This window comes from Neodiprion lecontei, chromosome 5 (assembly GCF_021901455.1).
Source record: "Neodiprion lecontei isolate iyNeoLeco1 chromosome 5, iyNeoLeco1.1, whole genome shotgun sequence".
Lineage (NCBI taxonomy): Eukaryota > Metazoa > Arthropoda > Insecta > Hymenoptera > Diprionidae > Neodiprion > Neodiprion lecontei.
Genome location: NC_060264.1, coordinates 5,304,490 through 5,322,950, shown reverse-complemented (window position 1 = coordinate 5,322,950; position 18,461 = coordinate 5,304,490). Strand labels below are relative to the sequence as shown.

At 36.5% G+C, this 18,461-nt stretch overlaps 1 protein-coding gene across 4 annotated transcripts in view; it reads left to right on the top strand.

The window, feature by feature from the left end:
* Positions 1-391: 391 nt before the first annotated feature.
* Positions 392-18,461, top strand: part of LOC107217349 (formin-like protein) — a 41,647-nt gene continuing 23,577 nt past the window's right edge. For all 4 annotated transcript variants that reach the window (XM_015654850.2, XM_046739840.1, XM_046739838.1 and 1 more), the window contains exon 1: positions 392-1,097. In XM_015654850.2, the coding sequence (XP_015510336.1) occupies positions 864-1,097 (234 nt within the window). In that variant the 5' untranslated portion in view covers positions 392-863. The remainder of the gene's footprint in view (positions 1,098-18,461) is intronic.

The window sequence follows — 18,461 nt, the reverse complement described above, 5'->3', positions numbered from 1 at the left end:
GCGCGAAGACGGTGAAAACGTTGCCGCCATGTCCGGTCGGTAAAAGCAGATTCGCCACCTCTTTCTAATACATGAAATAGAAAAGAACAGAAGACCGTTGTCGACGTCGGCCAATCAAACAGGCGCACCACAGATCCATTACAGATCGCGTATAAGTCTATGGTAGTACCGCACGCGCTGACCGTAGATGTCGGTAAGTCGGATATCACGGTATTCGGAAATCTTTCACCGACGTAGAGATGTCGCGTCGATTCGAATACGCTAAATTTTCCGCGGTTAAAACCGGGGTACATCTGTGTGAACGAATATTAGTTGCCGCGATGGGCGCTCGAAGCGAAGGTGCGCGACGATCGATGCAGCGAGCGGAGATGAGAGTTGTCGGGGAGTTACAAACCGCAGAAGCAGTAGGTGGCTAGAAGCGAAAGGCTGGTATCTGCGATCGAGATTTCTTACAAAGTTATCGTAGTTTCGTCGCAATGAATGGTGTCGTTTCGCGGTGCAGGGTACCTGTTGCACGCCGCTGCGCGTACTCGGTCGGGTCGTCTGCGCGTATTTGGTGATAACAATAAAGGCGCGGGAATAACGAGTGCGGACACGTTAAAAGTGTTGGAAAAAAAGCGTGAAGATATTAACGAAAATCGCGATGACATCCCGAGGGTGAGGGAGGAGATTTCGCTCCGCGTCGCGTGTCGTCGTCTCGTTATCCGCTCGGCCAACCCGCCGGGGGTTGCGTGCTCATCATCCGCCTTCGCGCGTGTTGTGCGACGAAAGTGTCATCGCAGTGTGCACCAGCGTTAAAAGCCAGGAAATTACCACCGAGCCACGGTGATAAGTTGGCGTGCGCGCGCGTGCCCGGGAAAACAATGGGAATCGCGCAAAGCCGCAGAGGAGACACGACCGACGGCGGAACGAACGCCGGGGATCATAAAAGGGGGAATGGCACCACTGCTCAGCATTACTCTTCTCAGCACAGTCCCGGATCCGGCATGGGCACCTTAGGCGGGCCCCACAACAGAGCTGGGAGCCTCAGAGGCCCTCCTCCCAGACTCCCGATGCCCGACGCGACCGAGCTGGAAAGCCGCTTCGCCAGAGTCTTGGTAAGTTTCCCTCCTTTTTCCTCCTTTTTCCCGTAACGCATCCACGACGAAGCGTCAATGGATCGTGAAACCGAGTCGCGTTTCTGACGTTTCCGGGCCTGGTGATTTTTTCGACATTTTTTTGTTTTCCCCTGACTTATCTTTTGTTTACGACCTGCTTTAATTGACGTCGATGACGAATATTTTCCGAGACTCAAGTTCCCCAACTTTCGTCGATAACTAACTATTCCGTACCACGTGAAAGTGGTCGAGGTTTTTCCATTGACCTCGAAAATTTTAGACATGAACGAACACGCGTGAAATTCTTAGCGTCGATCATATCGGGCTGAATTTGGTAACGTTAACGCTAGGAAACCTCTGGCTGAAAAATCACCGTTATTCGGCAATTTAAAAACTTGTACTTTCAACGAGTTTGATTTTCAAAATTAAACTATATTTTGTTTGGAATGGTTTAATAAATCTGGGTCTTTGTTAGAGGTGCAAGGTAGCGACTTTTTCTTGAAACCGTGATAAAACAAAACACTTGTATTTCGAATTCTTCGTTCCATCAAAGCGTATGACCTTAAAAGCTATTGTAAGAATATGAAAATAGTAAATTTTCCCTCAATTTTTCGTCACGATAACGCGACTAACTTCAATCTCGTCGACTTGTCGCATGGCTGATTAAACAATTTTCATCATGTTTTGAGCCAGGCTTTGAAGTTGTTCGCGAGGATAACGTGACTACATTTTCAGCGCTGAACATACTCACATTTTACCTTAACGATGCATGTTGAGAGAAAATCGTTACGTCGCATCTTTCGAATTGTCAGAAATGTAGTGAACCGTGATTATAAAAAAAACGTAGTGATATTTCGTAAAACCAACTTCCTGAAAGTTGTTCGAAGAATGATTTTTTCCTCAACGTTTCTTTACATTAAACTTTACGCTGCTGGTGTTATTTTTCAATCTCTCAAGATCCGAGAACAATTCATGTCCACTAAACGTTATTATACTCGATCGATGACAGTTTATCATAATTTTGAATCGCACATCGCCCACTTTTTAATCATATTCCGGAACGTTGATCAGTGCGAAGGATAACTGACGACAAACATAGAGGAAAGAAGAAGTTAGTGGAAAAAAAAAATAAAATCCTGGCAAACAATCGTCGTATTTGTTCGGTTTTAATATTACTTACTATGTTTGCGCAAGCTGAGCGGTTATTTCGACAAACCGATTGGCTCCTCCCTAAGAGATATGAAAAACAAAGAGATCCATTCAAACATATATTCCAAGTGGGACCCCTTGGCTCGTTCGTCCTTCTTCTTCTTCTTCTTTCGTACTTGTGTATTGTACATATGTTCGTCCGACTCGGCTCCGCCTTCAGGTCGGTCTCGTTATCAACCAGTCCTTTCCTCCTCTTCCTCCTCCTCCTCCTCCTCCTCATCTTCCTTCATCCTTCCCCTCCGCTGCAGTCTCGTTCTCTCCCTCCTCTCCTCTCCTCTCCTCACCACTTCCACGCCATATCCAATTTAGAGCAATAACTCAATGGATATAATAATATCATGAATGTAGTTACTGTTTCGACTGTTCCCGCCTCTGCCTCCCCTGTCTTCTTCACCCCTCAAATAAACTCCGCAGTGCCATGCTGTTATTACAGACGTTACACACACGCGTAAGCAACGAACGCTGTTTCTCTCAGCACTCCATCCGATCGTGTTTTCACTACTTCCAACCCCTTATCGACCGGCATCCTTACAAATCGAGACTCCCGTTCGTTCGTCTTCATCCTCGTCGCGTCATCCTGACACGAACCTGTTTTTAACCGGCTAGAAACTCCCACGGTGCATATAAATAAAAATGGAAAATTCATTTCGCTTTTGTCGAGTTATCCGAGTGATCTATGAGGCTGAAATTAGTAACCGTATCGAAACGTTGAAAAACAAAATTACTATCTTGCACCTTTCGAATAACTGGAAAAGTTGAGTTTACAAAACCTGAGTTTATTCAAGCTTTTTATTAACTGTTTCCCAACGTAAAATCACAAGTTTTTCATGCAAAAAGATCGGTATTTCACCATTACAGAAATGTCTGAAATGCACCGAGTCAGGATAACATAAAACTTATTCATACGTTGAGAACTTGACCACTTCAAAGTCACTATAAACTTGTTAAACAGTAATTTTTCTTGTCAATTAGTAAGTTACCAACTTCAATCTCATATAAATCTTCGATTACAAAGAAAGAAAGAACAACATTTAACCCTGCTTCGAGTTTCTTTAAAAACGACGCTCCTAGAGAAAAGAGATGCGAATAAAATTGAAAAAATTAAATTGTCTAATTAGACGCTGATTATTCTAGCTAAGAAGCCTTTCGGCTAGACAGTTTCGCGCCGAATCAACTTTTCACGAGTTGTGCGATGCATACCTCCGTGCACGTGATTTACACAACTTACCGACCGAGTAACAATAAAACCGGTACGTACATCGTTCCGGAACGCGCAACCCACGCGTCCAAGAATGCTAAATTATGATAAGTGCGTATTGTTCGAAAGGTCGTCTTCCTGCTTTTGCCTCATGCAGGATAGTCAAACCTCGCGTCGTCCACCACGCGTTAAAACAAAACACCTGAATTCTTCTTCTGCATGTCAGTAGGCTTGTTCAGAAAAACCGTGAATTACTCCGCTGTCTCCTACTTACATCCTCGATGACGATTACGAACCGGTTTAAATGTGTGTATTATCTTTCTACTGCTTACCATTTTACTCTCGTAGCGTGCAGCGAGGTGTCGAGATGACGATGAGATAATATGAGAAACGGAGATAATTATCTAGGATGAAATTAGCAACGTTAACGTAACGAAATTTCGGGGGAAAAAAAATCATTATTTTTGCGCGATTTAAGAATTACTTTGAAAGTATATCAGTATGTTTTGTTTATCAAGATTTACCGAATATCAGACAATCCCGTTGGTGCGAAGTAACGAATTTAACCAGATTCAAGTTAGTAGCGTTAATAGTAACAAAATATTGATACTAAAATCAGGCGTTTTGAATATTTACAACTACTTTGAAAGAGTTTACATTTCCAAAATCTAAATACACTCTGCTTTTGAAAAATGGATCATTCGATTTCAATAGAGAAATAATCATTCTTCCTAAAAATGAATCGATACAGTAACCTTACCAACTTCAACCTTATGATGATTGGGCGGCGAAGTTTACTCGAGATGATCGGTTTTACGAGACGCGAGATAATTGCAGGCTTAGAAACACAAGATCCAAACGTAACGCTTTTGTCCGAATAGCGTGTAGAAAATTACTACGATTGATCAATTTATTCGTTCGTTCATTCATTCATTCATTCGTCGCCACAAAAGAATGAAGAAAAACAGTAGTGATCAGAAAATAACGAAACTAAAAAGTTTGATTCATATTTTATATGATTATTAAATATCCTTGCGTTATTATCAGCGTTAAAACATTTTCTCTCTTCTAATTATTCAAATAGGTACTATAAATTTATTTTCTCAGATCGGTTAAAATCATTTTCTATCGTTTACATTATTGTCTGGTCATAATTGTATAATTTCTCTTTCTCCCACTGGTGTAATTAATTAGTGGAAAGTGCGTCAGGGGTATAATAATATATATATATATCTGTATAATATTATAGCTGCGCTTGTCGCGTTATTTTTAACAGTTCTTCCGACCATCGACAGACAACGATCGAAACGTCGATGAAGTAAATACAAATCGCCCTATTACCGCATTTTATTGCACTGTGTAATATATATATATATATACACACACATACTAAGAATCCGCTGGTTAGGTGGTTTTTTACTAATGCGGCTGAATCGTCGAAACGTGAGCCGGTGAGTTAAGAGCTGAAAGGTCGAATGCTTAATTAATTAGACTGTAATCACCGATCGGAAATGCGTGAGCGATACGGTACAGACTGTATTATAAGCTTGATACACGAAACTTCTTTGAGATTCTAAATTCTGGTGAGAGTCAAGATTGTGTGTCCGATGTATGAATTGAAACTTTTTTTTTTTTTTTTTTTTTTAATAAATAAATTAATAGAATTCGTATAAAATACCCCGAGTTATCAAAAGTTGCGAAAAAGAAGAGAAATAATTTTTTTTTTTTGTCAATTATTAATTATAACCTACGTGCAGACGTAAAAAAAAAATAAACATAAGGAAAATGAGTTGTTTTATTATGATCTACGTTTTACTCGCTGGTGTGATAGTGAAATAACATATGAGAGTTTCAATAATAAATATTAAATATATATATATATACATGTATATCCTATATACCCAGTGAAAGTATTAAGAAATTAAACTCGACTGCACGCAAACGCAAATGTAATGCCCGCGCAATAATGTGTATTTCGAAATAGCCGAATTATCGTATTCGAAAAATTTTCTCAATCGTAACCAAACGCGCGGTTACAAACATTATGAATTAGTTTAATTATACGTATGCAATACATACATACCGATTTTTCCTTTTCAACAAAATGCTTCTTATCCACCGATCTACCAGATTGACTTTTACCACTACTGTTACTGAAATTTTTCGACGGTTGCACATCGTTATCCAAATTGCTTTACGCTTACCGCCCGTCTGCTTGCACGTTATTCAAAGAGATCTGTATCGATTTTAAACAACCAGCGGCAAGTTGAATATAAACTATGATTCTTAAAATAAAACCAAATCATTTGGACCGGTTACCAAATCCGATACCTATCTAGTTACCGTAACAACAAAACTAGCGCTACAATTATTGTCGCAATGCACGAGTAATCAGGCAAAAGAGAAACTTGTATATTACTTGTCGCGCGGTCTTTCGACGCATGCATTTAATTAATTAATTAATTAATTAATCAATCAGTCAATCAATCATCAATTAATACTTCACATTCTGATTTTTGTTTTTGCTCCTTATTTCAGATATGTATGTATATATATACTTTACGTATTATAAATGTGTGTCAAAACGAAGCGTGATATCACCAGTTATCCTTGACGACGACGACGACGACGTCAACAATTTTAATGACTAAAAAGTCTGCGCGGCGTGTGAATCATACCATCTTATATCTCGTACCGCTTATTCTCGAAAAAAGTGTGTTTATAACGTAACAACACACACACACACTCACACACAAATATGCTCATAATACGAGCTTCGTAAACACGTACGGGATAATATAGCTATGTATGTGTATGTATATGTGTGTGTTTGTGCGTGTGCAACCCGTTTATGCATGAAAGACTGGCTGTGAGGTGACGTCAGCTCCGCGTGGTTGCTTCTCTTCTCCAGTTTAAAGTTCTTCTCCCTTTATTCTCCATCTCCTCTTATTTCCATGATGACGATGATGATGATGATGATGATATTACGCATAATGTATATTCCATGCATAATAATAATAATAATAACAACAACAACAATAATATCACCACCACCACGCGTATGAAATTATGATAGTGGCGAAAGTAAATTAGGCAGGGAACCAACCGCCTCCCCCCCCCTTTTTTTTTTTTTGTTGGTTTTTTCTGACTTTTTTCTTTCCCCATTTCGTCGATTATAATAACGTGAGAAATCCGGATGTTGGCTCTGTTAATGTCCGGTTAATTGATGGCTAAATTTCGAAGAGCATTTACAAACTGCGTTTAATATACGTTACAAGAGTTTAAATTGTACCAACGGAATATTTTTGGCATTTGCGGATTGTTTGCGTGATTTGGAATTCAGAAGGCTGTGTTAGATCGTTGATTGCAGTTTGAAGCGTAGAGTGTTTTACGGATCCTTGGATATCCTTGAATCTTGGGAAACAAGAATTGCTCCTCAAGTCCTGGAAATGACCTGAAATGTTTTAATTTATTCCGGAAATGTTGACGTGACGAAATTTTTTATTTTTTATTTACATTTTTTTTTTTTTTTTTTTTTTATCATTCGAACAATTAACCAACTTCTTATCCTGTCCTTAAAAATTTGTAAAAAAACAAATTTATTGTCCCGGAGTAGCCCTGGAATCTGAACTCTCAACTGCAGTAGACACTCTGTAAATGATAAGATAATAAATATGTTGATATTTAATTTGTTCGTTTGTTTTTTTTTTTTTTACTTTTTTCTATTCTTTTCTTTTCTTTTCTTCTTCACCGTTGCAGAATATTTAATAATTTAGTCATTCGTACTTTCATTCGCGAATATGTTGCATTCACTTGTCGTACAAAATTTGTATTTGTATCGTCAGACAGTATAATTTTCTTGCGTTTTACAGTTGAAAGAAGTTGGTCGTACGCTTGAATGAGCGAAATTAAAATCAGGAGGCATCGATGTCACTTGCGAAACATTTCGTTCATTTATATATAATATATATTTATTTTGTTGGTAAAAAAGCATCCTATTAACGGAAAAGTTGTGAATTTATGATATGGTTTTTTTTTCTTTTTTTTTTTTTTTACTTTTTATACACGACGTCGATACATATTAGATGTATAGTCGATTACCTTTGCAAGGCCGCTTCGCTTTTCGCGTGATTCCGCCGCTTTCACGAGAGTTTCTGCTGCGAAAACGAGAATGAGAATGAGAATGACTCATTCACCCGGTCGCGGGAAATAATCGTTGCTAATCCGAACCGCGAATAGATATCTAATTTTTTTTTTCACCCCTCTTTTTTACTCAACGTCTTACAACGTCTAAAGATACTTATTTTCGCCAAGATATTTCCAATTTAGTTCTGTATACGTGTGTATAATAACAAAAGTTTGATTTTGTTGAAAATTTTCGTCATCGATTGTCTCAACTCTGAAACAGTGTCGTGAATTTTTTTCACATTTCTTATTTAACTGGTTAATTATTTATAAATATTGAGAGTAATTTTGTAGCGGAACTTTTTATTAAATTCTCAAATCTGTAGTTTCTTTTCCATACATTTCAAGATGGGTCGATTTTTTCCACATTTTTCACTTGGAACATTCAACTAATTTTAATCAACTTCATAATAAAACCGGCCTAGAAATATTCAAAGTAAAAAATAAAAGTAAAAAATAAATAAAATGACAATTCTTCATTAATTTTCAAACCGTTTAAACGATGTTAAAAAAATCAGAAAAAAAATTCGTCCATCATGGATCCGGTATTTAAATGTTTGATAGAGAAAATACAGTTTTTGAGAATTCGTTTAGAATTTTGTAAAGGTTCTTTTCAAAATCACTCTTAATACTTATATATAATCAACTAATTGAATCAAAAATGTTTAAAAAAAAAAAAATACAGTGTACTGTTTCACAGTTTAAACAATTACAGTAAATTGTTTGAACAAAATCAGAAATGAGGAGGGTCAGACGTTGGTAAGATTTTCATGGAATTCTCCATATATAGCTTGAGTATAACTTAGATTTCTATCACTGATCAAAGATGACTTTTGCCCCGATCACTTCACAAATAGTGTATATATATATATATAATAATAAGGTTTCGTATTATGTAATCGTAACGAAACGTTACTTTTGATAATAAAGTATCGAAAGTTTTTCATGCGAATATACCTATAAAATTTCATTCAAGGCTTTTAAAGATCGGACAATAAAAAAAAAAAAAAAAAAAAAAAGAACCAACATTCAAACAAATTGTGGGAGAATACATTTTTTGCCAAATTTTTCGCAACTCGAGGAAAAAATCGTGCCGGTTCTACCGGGTCGGAGATGAGTGGTGAGGGAGAAGGGCAGCAGTTCTTTTTCTAAACAACAATGCAGCTTGTACCTAATATATATTGTGTGTGTGTGTGTGTGTATATATATATATGTATATATATATGTGTAGGACAGGCTGCATAAACGGTGCAGCGGACTGCAAGCGACTAGCTGCTGCTGTGCAACGGGGCGCCTACTGAAATATCTCCAGGAAAAGATAAAACTACCAAGTCTATATTTAGACGAGCAACTCTCCTCCTCGTTCTCCGGGGTTCTCATACTTTTGCCTTTTCGATATTATCGATCTATGCATGTAGGGGATTTTGTACAACGTGTTTCGTAAACTGAGCAGGGTGGCCGGACATCTGGAAAACCTGGAAGATTCGGGGGATTTTTAATTCGGCGATGGGATTGAGAAAAAAAAAAAAAAAAAAATTAAAATACAAATCGTCCGTCATGGGAATTAGAAATGATTTTTTTTTAAGGTGACTGGTTTATTTTATTTCTATTTTCTATTTATTTATTTATTTTATTTTTTATTTTTTTTTGTTTTTTACCGAGGAGAAAACAAACTGGCTTCAACTTATTTTTTTTTCGTAGCTATGTAATTGCGGTAAGGAATGAAAATGTTTTAAGGACCGAGCGGTAACCGGAACTAAAAATTTCTCTCGTCTCCCCCTAATATACACACATGGGGTAACACAACCAGCACAGCGAATTAATTAACCCGCATATATTGCTGTCCCGTGTGCAGAGGGATCGTTTAGCCCTGAAAATTCAGAGGCTCAAGTTTAAGTTTAAGCTTGAAGAGCACGTGGCGTGCGTGCAGTCTTCTTTATAACGACGAAAGGGGATATCCCCTCCATCGTCCCTCTACCCTACGCCCTTAAAAAAAAAAACCCCCACTATAAACGGCCCTGGACGTAGGATATAAATCTATAAATGCACCAAAGGGGCACCGATACACGTTATATACCCATAGATGTAATAATGTACGTATTTTCCTGCACATCTAACTCACAGCTATATTCAGATTGTACACGCTTCGACGGTCGTTCCTCCTCCTCCTCCTCCTGGACCCGTTATATACGTCTATTAATAGGGAAATTAACTCTAAGGAGGCGAGAACTGACGGCGAACTTTATATATATATATATACTTATTTCGATCATTACATACACGCGTACGTACGTGTAATAATGCTCGAAAACGATGAATGAAAACTAATCGAAGAAAATTGAAACATGTTTTTTTTTTTATTCTTTTTCTTTTAATTTTTTCCCCCAATTACCTACAACGATTACTACTCGATCACTTTGCTCTATATGTATATAATATATATATATTATCATTATTATTATTATTATACATAAATCAAATTTTGTAACAACATTCCGGACGCTATTATTTATACATCCGAGAAATGTCATGTTTAATTATTGTTATTATTATTATTATTCTTTTCTTTTCTCGAAAAAAAAAAACGTATATAAATCTTATGTGGAATAATTATATATATTCAAGATATTTACTTCGCTTTCATTGATTGATTGTTCATTAGATATAATATTTATTGTTATGAAAATTTTGTACAATCAATATAGCGTATCTTGGATCGTAATATCGTCGATAACGTACGTAATATTTTTCGTCGTCCTTTTCAACCCTGCATCACTTTTGTCACATCGTCCGCCTTTATTCACCTTTCTCTCTCACTCTCTCTCTCTCTCTCTCTCTCTCTTTTTTTTCTTTCTTCCTTTCTCTCTTTCTTCCATCCTCCTCCTCCTCCTCCTCCTCTCGACTCAGAAACGCACCCGCGGCCAACTTCTTGTCGACTTATTCAGTTTTATCCGTTCGTGAAAGTCCTCCATCCACATGCCACGATGCTGTTACAGAAGGAAAAATAATACAGTGGGATAGGAAGAGCTTGAATTCATTTTTACCTAATAACGTCATAAAAATTGTACCATATAAATATATAAATATATAAATTTGAATAATAAAAATTTTGAAACGACGATTATTGAAAAAAGACATTGTATACGGCTAAGTCGATAATTGTGGAACGATTCCAGTTTTTCATAATTTTTAATTATTTCCCAGCTAATTCTCTATATTTCAGTCAATTTTTAATAATCCAATTAATTGTCATTAATTCAGGTGAATTGGAATAACATCACAATTCTATCGACAACGTCGATTCACCGAGTCATTTTCCCCTCGGATATTATCAATTCGTTTCTGTTTTCGATACATCACGTGACAAAGTTTTAATTTCCTCACATAATAGTCACGGTATAAATTTCAAACCTACGACACGTCGTTGATTGGTTTATGGTATAATAATAATATACGATACCACCGGCGTGACGTAACGATTCGTTATTCTGACCGATATTTATGACGTCATGTAACAATTCGACGTCGAATTGTATCTCGAATACAAGTCGCCTGATAATATAATTGAAATGTTGTATTTTTTTTTTTTTTACTACCATAATATACATCATTCGTTTATAATTTTTAATTTAATTTATTTTTATTTTTTTTTTCCTCCACCGTGCAGGCAGTTAATCAAATCCGCGATATTTCTATACTATAATATACATACATATTTACTACTTAGGCAATCGATCAGTCGTTTCTTTCGAAAATGAATCGATAAACTGAGAGAACACTTTTATAATCGTAAAACGATCGTCAGAAGATCTCGTTGATTTCTGGGCTGTTTTATGCGTTTTTTAAAAAATTGAAATTTATATTTGAATCGATAGAGAACCTGTTCATTTCTTTGTTAGGTGGATATCAGAATTATTATACATAGTTTGTAATCGTGTAAAAATTACTCTCTCTCTAATGTCATTCAAATTTTTAGCATCGAATGGGGATATCGGTAGTCGACGGTTGCAATAACAGAGTTCTCGTTGTGTAAATCTATTATATTATCATAGTTGCTGTTGCTGCTGTTGCTCCACGGAACCGGCATGGCATCCGTTACAGGAAATGACGCATCGTGATTTCTCATGCCTATTCAAACCGGCGAACACTCGACTCGACGAACCAAATGAAACAGTATCGGTATTCGATGAATCGACCCTATTATTATTTTTTTTTTTTTTTTTACCCTCTCTCTTCTCTACCCTTTTATCGTCTATTTTCTACTATCGCGTCATTATACGGTAATTAAATTAAGGAAAATTATAGTGCTTGTCGATATATTTGATAATAGAGAAATTTACATGAAAAGCATAGGTTTTTTTTTTCAGTAAAGTTAGGTTGAAATGAGTCCTGGAAAACGTTTATGTCGGGAAATTTGATATATATGTAATTGATGCAAGACACACTTTACAATTGCAATCATAATTATAATTGTAATTCTTACAATTACTCTCACGATCATCGGCGTCGTTAATTATTAAATCAACGCCAGCTTTATATCGTCATACGATCATTAATCAGCATTATTATATTATATTACGCCGAAGTAAAGTCGTACAACATGCACGCCGATTCTTGTAATCTTAATTACTTACATACGATCAACTCTCTGCACTCATCGTCGTCATCCTCGCCACTCAATCCACTTCTTCCACATAATTATAATATCATAAAACAGCACGCTCCGTACCGTAGCGACTTTTTTTAGTGTTGACCCTTTGAGTTACGGTGATTAAGTATTCTTACCACCTGTTTTATATCTATTTTTTATACAGTCAAGTTTGAAACCGTATTTCTGATAGGATTCCAAAATCGTCCCGATATTCTTGTAAACATTCGATTAGTGCACGAATTTTTTGCCCGACGAAAGTTATTTTACAAAAAATTAACGCACACGGTAATATATTATAATTTCAAAAACTTGTAGAATATTATTATTGTCGTTGTTGTTGTTATTATTACGCACAGTCGCGGTTTATATTTACGCGAAGGGCGTATGTGACATACATATAAGACGCGTCCCGATTTCACAGAAAGGATGTGACGGTCTGGATAAGCTTCGCGGTCAGACCGGAAGACGGAAACCACTACGTACAACGTATAAAGTACGGCGAAGAAACGGTGGAGGAGATAGAGCGAGAGAGAGAGAGAGAGAGAGTGAGGGAGAAACCGAAGAAAATTACGGAATTGTGGGTTTTTAATTTTTTCCGCGAATGAATAGACATTCTCGAATGCGACGAATGAAATTATTCACGCCTTGCAGGCGCAGCGTTTGCGATTTAAATACGTAGATGGAAATATGTATACGTTTTTGTTATTATTTATTACAATTATATAGTATATAGGTACCTACGGAATATTCTGTAATTTTTATATAAGAGAATTGATTGACAGATTTTTCATGCGAATTGAACACGCGATGATGATGATGTAGTTTTATTAATATTTTATTAAGGAGGAAAAAGATAAGAAAGAAAAATTAAATTATTGTCGGTGAAATTGTCGATAAAGTTTTGACGAACTGGGTAAAAATGGTAACGGGAGAATTCGGTCCTAATATTGTAAATGAGAATAACCAAAAATATAATTGATAGACAAAATATTAAGAAAAAGTAGATTTATCATAGAATGATAAGAGAAATTCTTTGCAGAGTGTTCAATTCCCTACAAAAATACCTTCTTGTCTTATCGGTACATTAATGCGTTTACCAGTTATAGAATTCCAAAGTTTGAAATAAATAAATTCCCATGTTATATGATTAGGAAATAGAAAATCGCGATATGGCACCTCTAAATATTAATATTAATATGTAACTCAAACTAGGACAGCTTATTTTTTTCGTCATCTGGAACAATGAATTTTCGACTTGAATTATGAAAAATCAACTAACTTTACATGTGTATATTAGGCCTAATGTATGTATATACACTAAGAAAAATTTCGTTTGTTACAGTAACTAGAAAAATTCAGTAAAACACGTGTCGTTGAAAAAACTGTTCGAATATTGTTGGAATTACGAAAAACGAGATACGCGTAACCATTTTCTGCTATCGTCGATCCTTTTTTGGTTATTGCAACGCAAAATCAGTTTGTTCGGTTTACTCTCCTTTTTTAGTTAAACAAGGCTTTAACGTCAATTCATCGTTGCACGAGCATTAAATTTTCCTAACTATAATATAGTAACAGTGTTCGTAATGAGAAAGAATAGCAACGGATACCAGACTTTCCGGTAACGGCTGGAAAACTAATTTTCATTTTCTACCTTGAACTATATTTTCCGATTGTGAGAAAAAATGAAAATAGTTGAGGAAATATTTCTCTCAGCGTAGATGAAATACACGTGTGAGGTGGATCGCTAGGCGAGAAGGCCGATGCACCCTGGTTTTTCGCAACTGCAGCGGGTATCGATTGTTCTAAAGCTCGGACTGCACCCTGATGTGCACGGAGTCGACGGTGCGGGCGTCCCAGACAACGAGAGAGGGTTGAAAGCCCTCGAGAACCGAGCACCGGGGGCACCCCCATAACACCTACCTTGCACTACACCCATACTGCGGGTTAATCTAGGCGTGCACTATTGATACGATATTCCGTCGAGAGTTGTGCGCCTGTAAAGAAAATCCGTTAAACCGTTTTTCAGAGGCTGCTAAGTTTGCCATTTAAAACATACGCATTTTAGCCTAAATTTCAGTATACTGTATACGCATATTTGATCGTGGAAGTAACTGTGTGCAGAAAAAAAAAAAAAATGTACAAACGTAGAAAAATCAATCAACATTAATGCTACTATTCGATAAAATTAATATCAGCATCGTAAGTGGAACATTTTTTTGTCAATCGTCCACTGATGTGAAACTCACAAAAAAATTAAGACACACGAACGATGCTTGATATTTTTATTCAATATTAGAATCAATGCTCACTGATTTCTCGCAGCGACAGATTTTTATTTTTTTTTTTTTTAATTTTATTTCTTTATTTTCGTACAAACAAGTCCACCTGGTAGAAAATATGTACTGAAAATGTAGTAAAAACGTGTGTAATATTTTAAATGACAAACTTCACAGCTCTTGCGCGAGGGTTTAGGGTTGAGATGAAAGAGATCAGTGCTTTGAAGGAGATTCTTATTCATTTATTTCGAAACGGTCGAAATTCAAAAGAGTCCAATATAAACCCTCCCCCCAATACGCATGTAGTAATTTATTCAAAAGTATTATAAAACAATACTTGCAGACGTTTTATTTAATAATTGCAGAGGGTATTGCTCTGCATCCTTCGTTGGTGCAACGTTATCGTCGTCGAAAATAAGGGACACACGCGGCACGCAGCGAGAGGGTTAAACTCGTTCTTAATTATTTCAATTAAGGTAATTCCCCCGGTCTCGTTTCGACTCGTGTGCATATAGACATGATGCGTGTGTCGCTACGCCATGCTATTGTCTCCTTAAAAATAACTCCCGCAAATCTTTTAAGTCGTGACGATATGTCGTTGCTGCTGCTGCAGGCGGCGTGACTCTATGAAGAAAAAACAACCGTGAAAAAATATCGTGTACTGTATGTGATAATATCTCTTTACCATTATTCATTGCATACCGTGTGAAGAAAAATATGCGCGTTGTAGTTTATTATAATTTAATACAATATTCGTTATAATATTAGTGTAACGATCAATAGATAATCTTATTGTTCCAGGTAATGAATTATGTCGTTTTTTTTTTTTTTTTTTTTTCTCTTTATTATTTTATTTTAATATCAATTTGATATTGGCGCATTTTTCAGCTAATTTCTATATTTCTAATAATAAATTCAAAAGAAAACCTTACACCCGTATTATTATCATGAAAACTCGATTATTTGTATCTACATATTTCAAATTCATTCAATAATATTGAGAAATATAGACATTTGCCCGAACGTTTCGTCGCGTTGATGTTACTGTAAGGTATAATACATAATGACTCGAAACAGCTGTTGAAACGCGTTGTAATTCCACCGTTGGGTTAAATTTACATTATCGGAAATTGTGAACGAAAAGTGAACGGGAATTAATGAGTCGACGATGTCAAATAGTATTTTTGCAGGTCATCGTACGAAACAGTTGGTCAAACAGACTCAGTCGACGATATTAATGAAAATTTACTTTTTACGTAACGCATTCACCTTGCAATTTACATGCATTGTATTTGTGTTATACTGTACTTGATACGAATATTCGCGATGTTAGGTGTGCACTTACAATACACACACACACACACGCATTATATATAACACATATAGTGCGCGAAGCGTAGTTTGTTTAATGTTTAACAAGCAGTTTCCTCCAACCGCTCGACGTTGTCGTGCATGCCTTGAAATAGGAACCCGTCCTTCGGTTTCGTTTTCGCGACAACGAAGTGGCAGGTACAAGTACAGAGAACGGTTCACGTTGCACAGGTGTAATCTATTATACGTACACTGAGAAAGTTTCATTTTTTACAGTAACTAGAAAAATTGATTACAACAGTTGTCGTTCAAAAAACTGTTTTTTTTTTAGTTAAACGAGGCTCTAACGTCAATTTATCGTTGCACGAGCGTTAAATTTTCGCAACAGTTGCTAGAAAATCTAGCAACGGTGATCGTAACGAGAAAGAATAGTAACGGCTATAAAACTAATTTTCCGATTGTGGTAAAAAATGAAAATAGTTAAGGACCGTGCTGTAACCGGAACTAACAAATTTCTCTCAGTTTATGTGTAAACGGGTGTTGGCGAGTAGCTAGGTACGTTGTACCGGAGCAATAGATGCGTAAACGATTATTTGTTATTCACATGGTCACTTGCACTCGCGACGTTACGTTATCCATGCCTCTATTCGCTTTACATATACCGCTGTGTTTCACCTGTATGCGTTATGTGTGGATTTATTGTACTACATGCACACGTAACACAACATACGTACATGTGTTTATGTAATTATTCGCTATTCGCGGTGCAGCCGGAAGATTATATGGTATCATAGACGTACAGTAGTAGTCAAATCACGTACAACGTACGACCGCTGCTGTTGCTGATGCAACGTAGAAAAATAAAAAGGAAGAAGAAGAAGAAGAACGCCGCGAAGCGTATCAGTTACTGGCGCCCGATGCAGCTATCGCTCCGTGTCTCTTTGTGTGCTACACCTATGTATGTACATAGTTACGTACGTGTAACCCTTTGATGCGAACATTTTTTTCAAGCAGTCAAACTCCCTGAAATTTACAATTAGTAGGTGTATAAAAGTGCTCGAGATAGCTGATTTCAAAAATTGGGTCGGATTTGAGAAATTTTTTAAATTCGTATTGAAGGATCTTATATTAGCGAATTCGATCGATTTTTATATTTTCAATCCGTCGTAACGGATCCGCTATTTCGAAATTTGAAATTTTGACGTTGGATCTCTTTTCAGGGACCGCAAAAACCGCCGAGTACCAAATTTCAAGGAAATCGGATCAATTTTTGTATTTTCAGTCAGCCATACTGAATCCGCTAGTTTGAATTTTGAAATTTTGTGGTCGGAATTGTTTTTAGCGATCCCAAAAACCGAAGATCACCTGGTTCCACTTTTCTAGTCCCCGTAACCTTCCCGCAATTGCATTTATTCTGTAAGAACAGAAATTTTCAACACTTTATTTATGAGCAGTAGAAATGAAACCAATGATCCAAAAAATGTGATTCTTTTATACATTCTGTACCATACTTTTAAAAATCAATAAAATCGCCGATGGGGTGAGGGTCAGACGTAGGTCGGTTTGGGGTGGAATCCCTTATATTATATATAATATATATAACCTACTATATATTTCAAGGACCAGGTTATATTATTATTATTATTATTATTATTGTAATTATTTGTTGTAATATAAAATAACGATGCATGAATTAGAAACATAAACAGGGTGTTGTTCAATCATCATGAAATTCTCATGGAATTTTACATTGTGCCTGAAATCTTTTAATCTTGAGTAACTAGGTTCAAAAAAAATTTAGCCAAATCTTACAATTTGTCGTTAAAACTCTGTATTACTGTAAACATTTTTTACCATAGCACGTGTATTTGTCGTTGAGGCTACGAAAGTTGACTATATATTTTTGTCGATATTTTTATTGTATTTTCGTTTATCGTGTACTTGAAAATCGACTAAGAAAAATCGTAAATTTTATGTAGAAAAAACGTGGAAAACAACCGGACACCCTGATAAAGTTGAATTATTTTTGTACGTAATTCAATTCTTATTTGTAAAGTGCAAACTCATTGTCATGCTACGGATAGTGTTCAGGGTCTTGTGGTAGATATTCCCACGAGCGAGATACGTACGTACAATTGGGTGCAACGAATCTGAGACTGTTAATTTTTTTCACTAGACAGTTGTGTTGGTAACAAAGATAAACCTAAAGCGCCACAGTCGGCCGAGCGCGAAACTAACTCGATCTCATCTCAATAAATATAACGTAACCCGTGACCGTCGAATCTAACCTTAGAATTGACGTGTCAATTAAACGAGTCATTCAAGGTTAGATTCGACGATCATGGGTTATGTTACGTTTATTGAGATTGAGTTAGTTTCGCGCTCGGCCGACCGTGGCGCTGCAGGTTTCTATCTGTTGCCAACGTAACTGTCTAGTGGAAAAAATTAGCCGTCTCAGATTCATTGTCCCCGAGTGTACACTGCCGTATCGGATAAGCCTTGTCCCTGTCTTTTCACGTAATCCAGGAGACTTT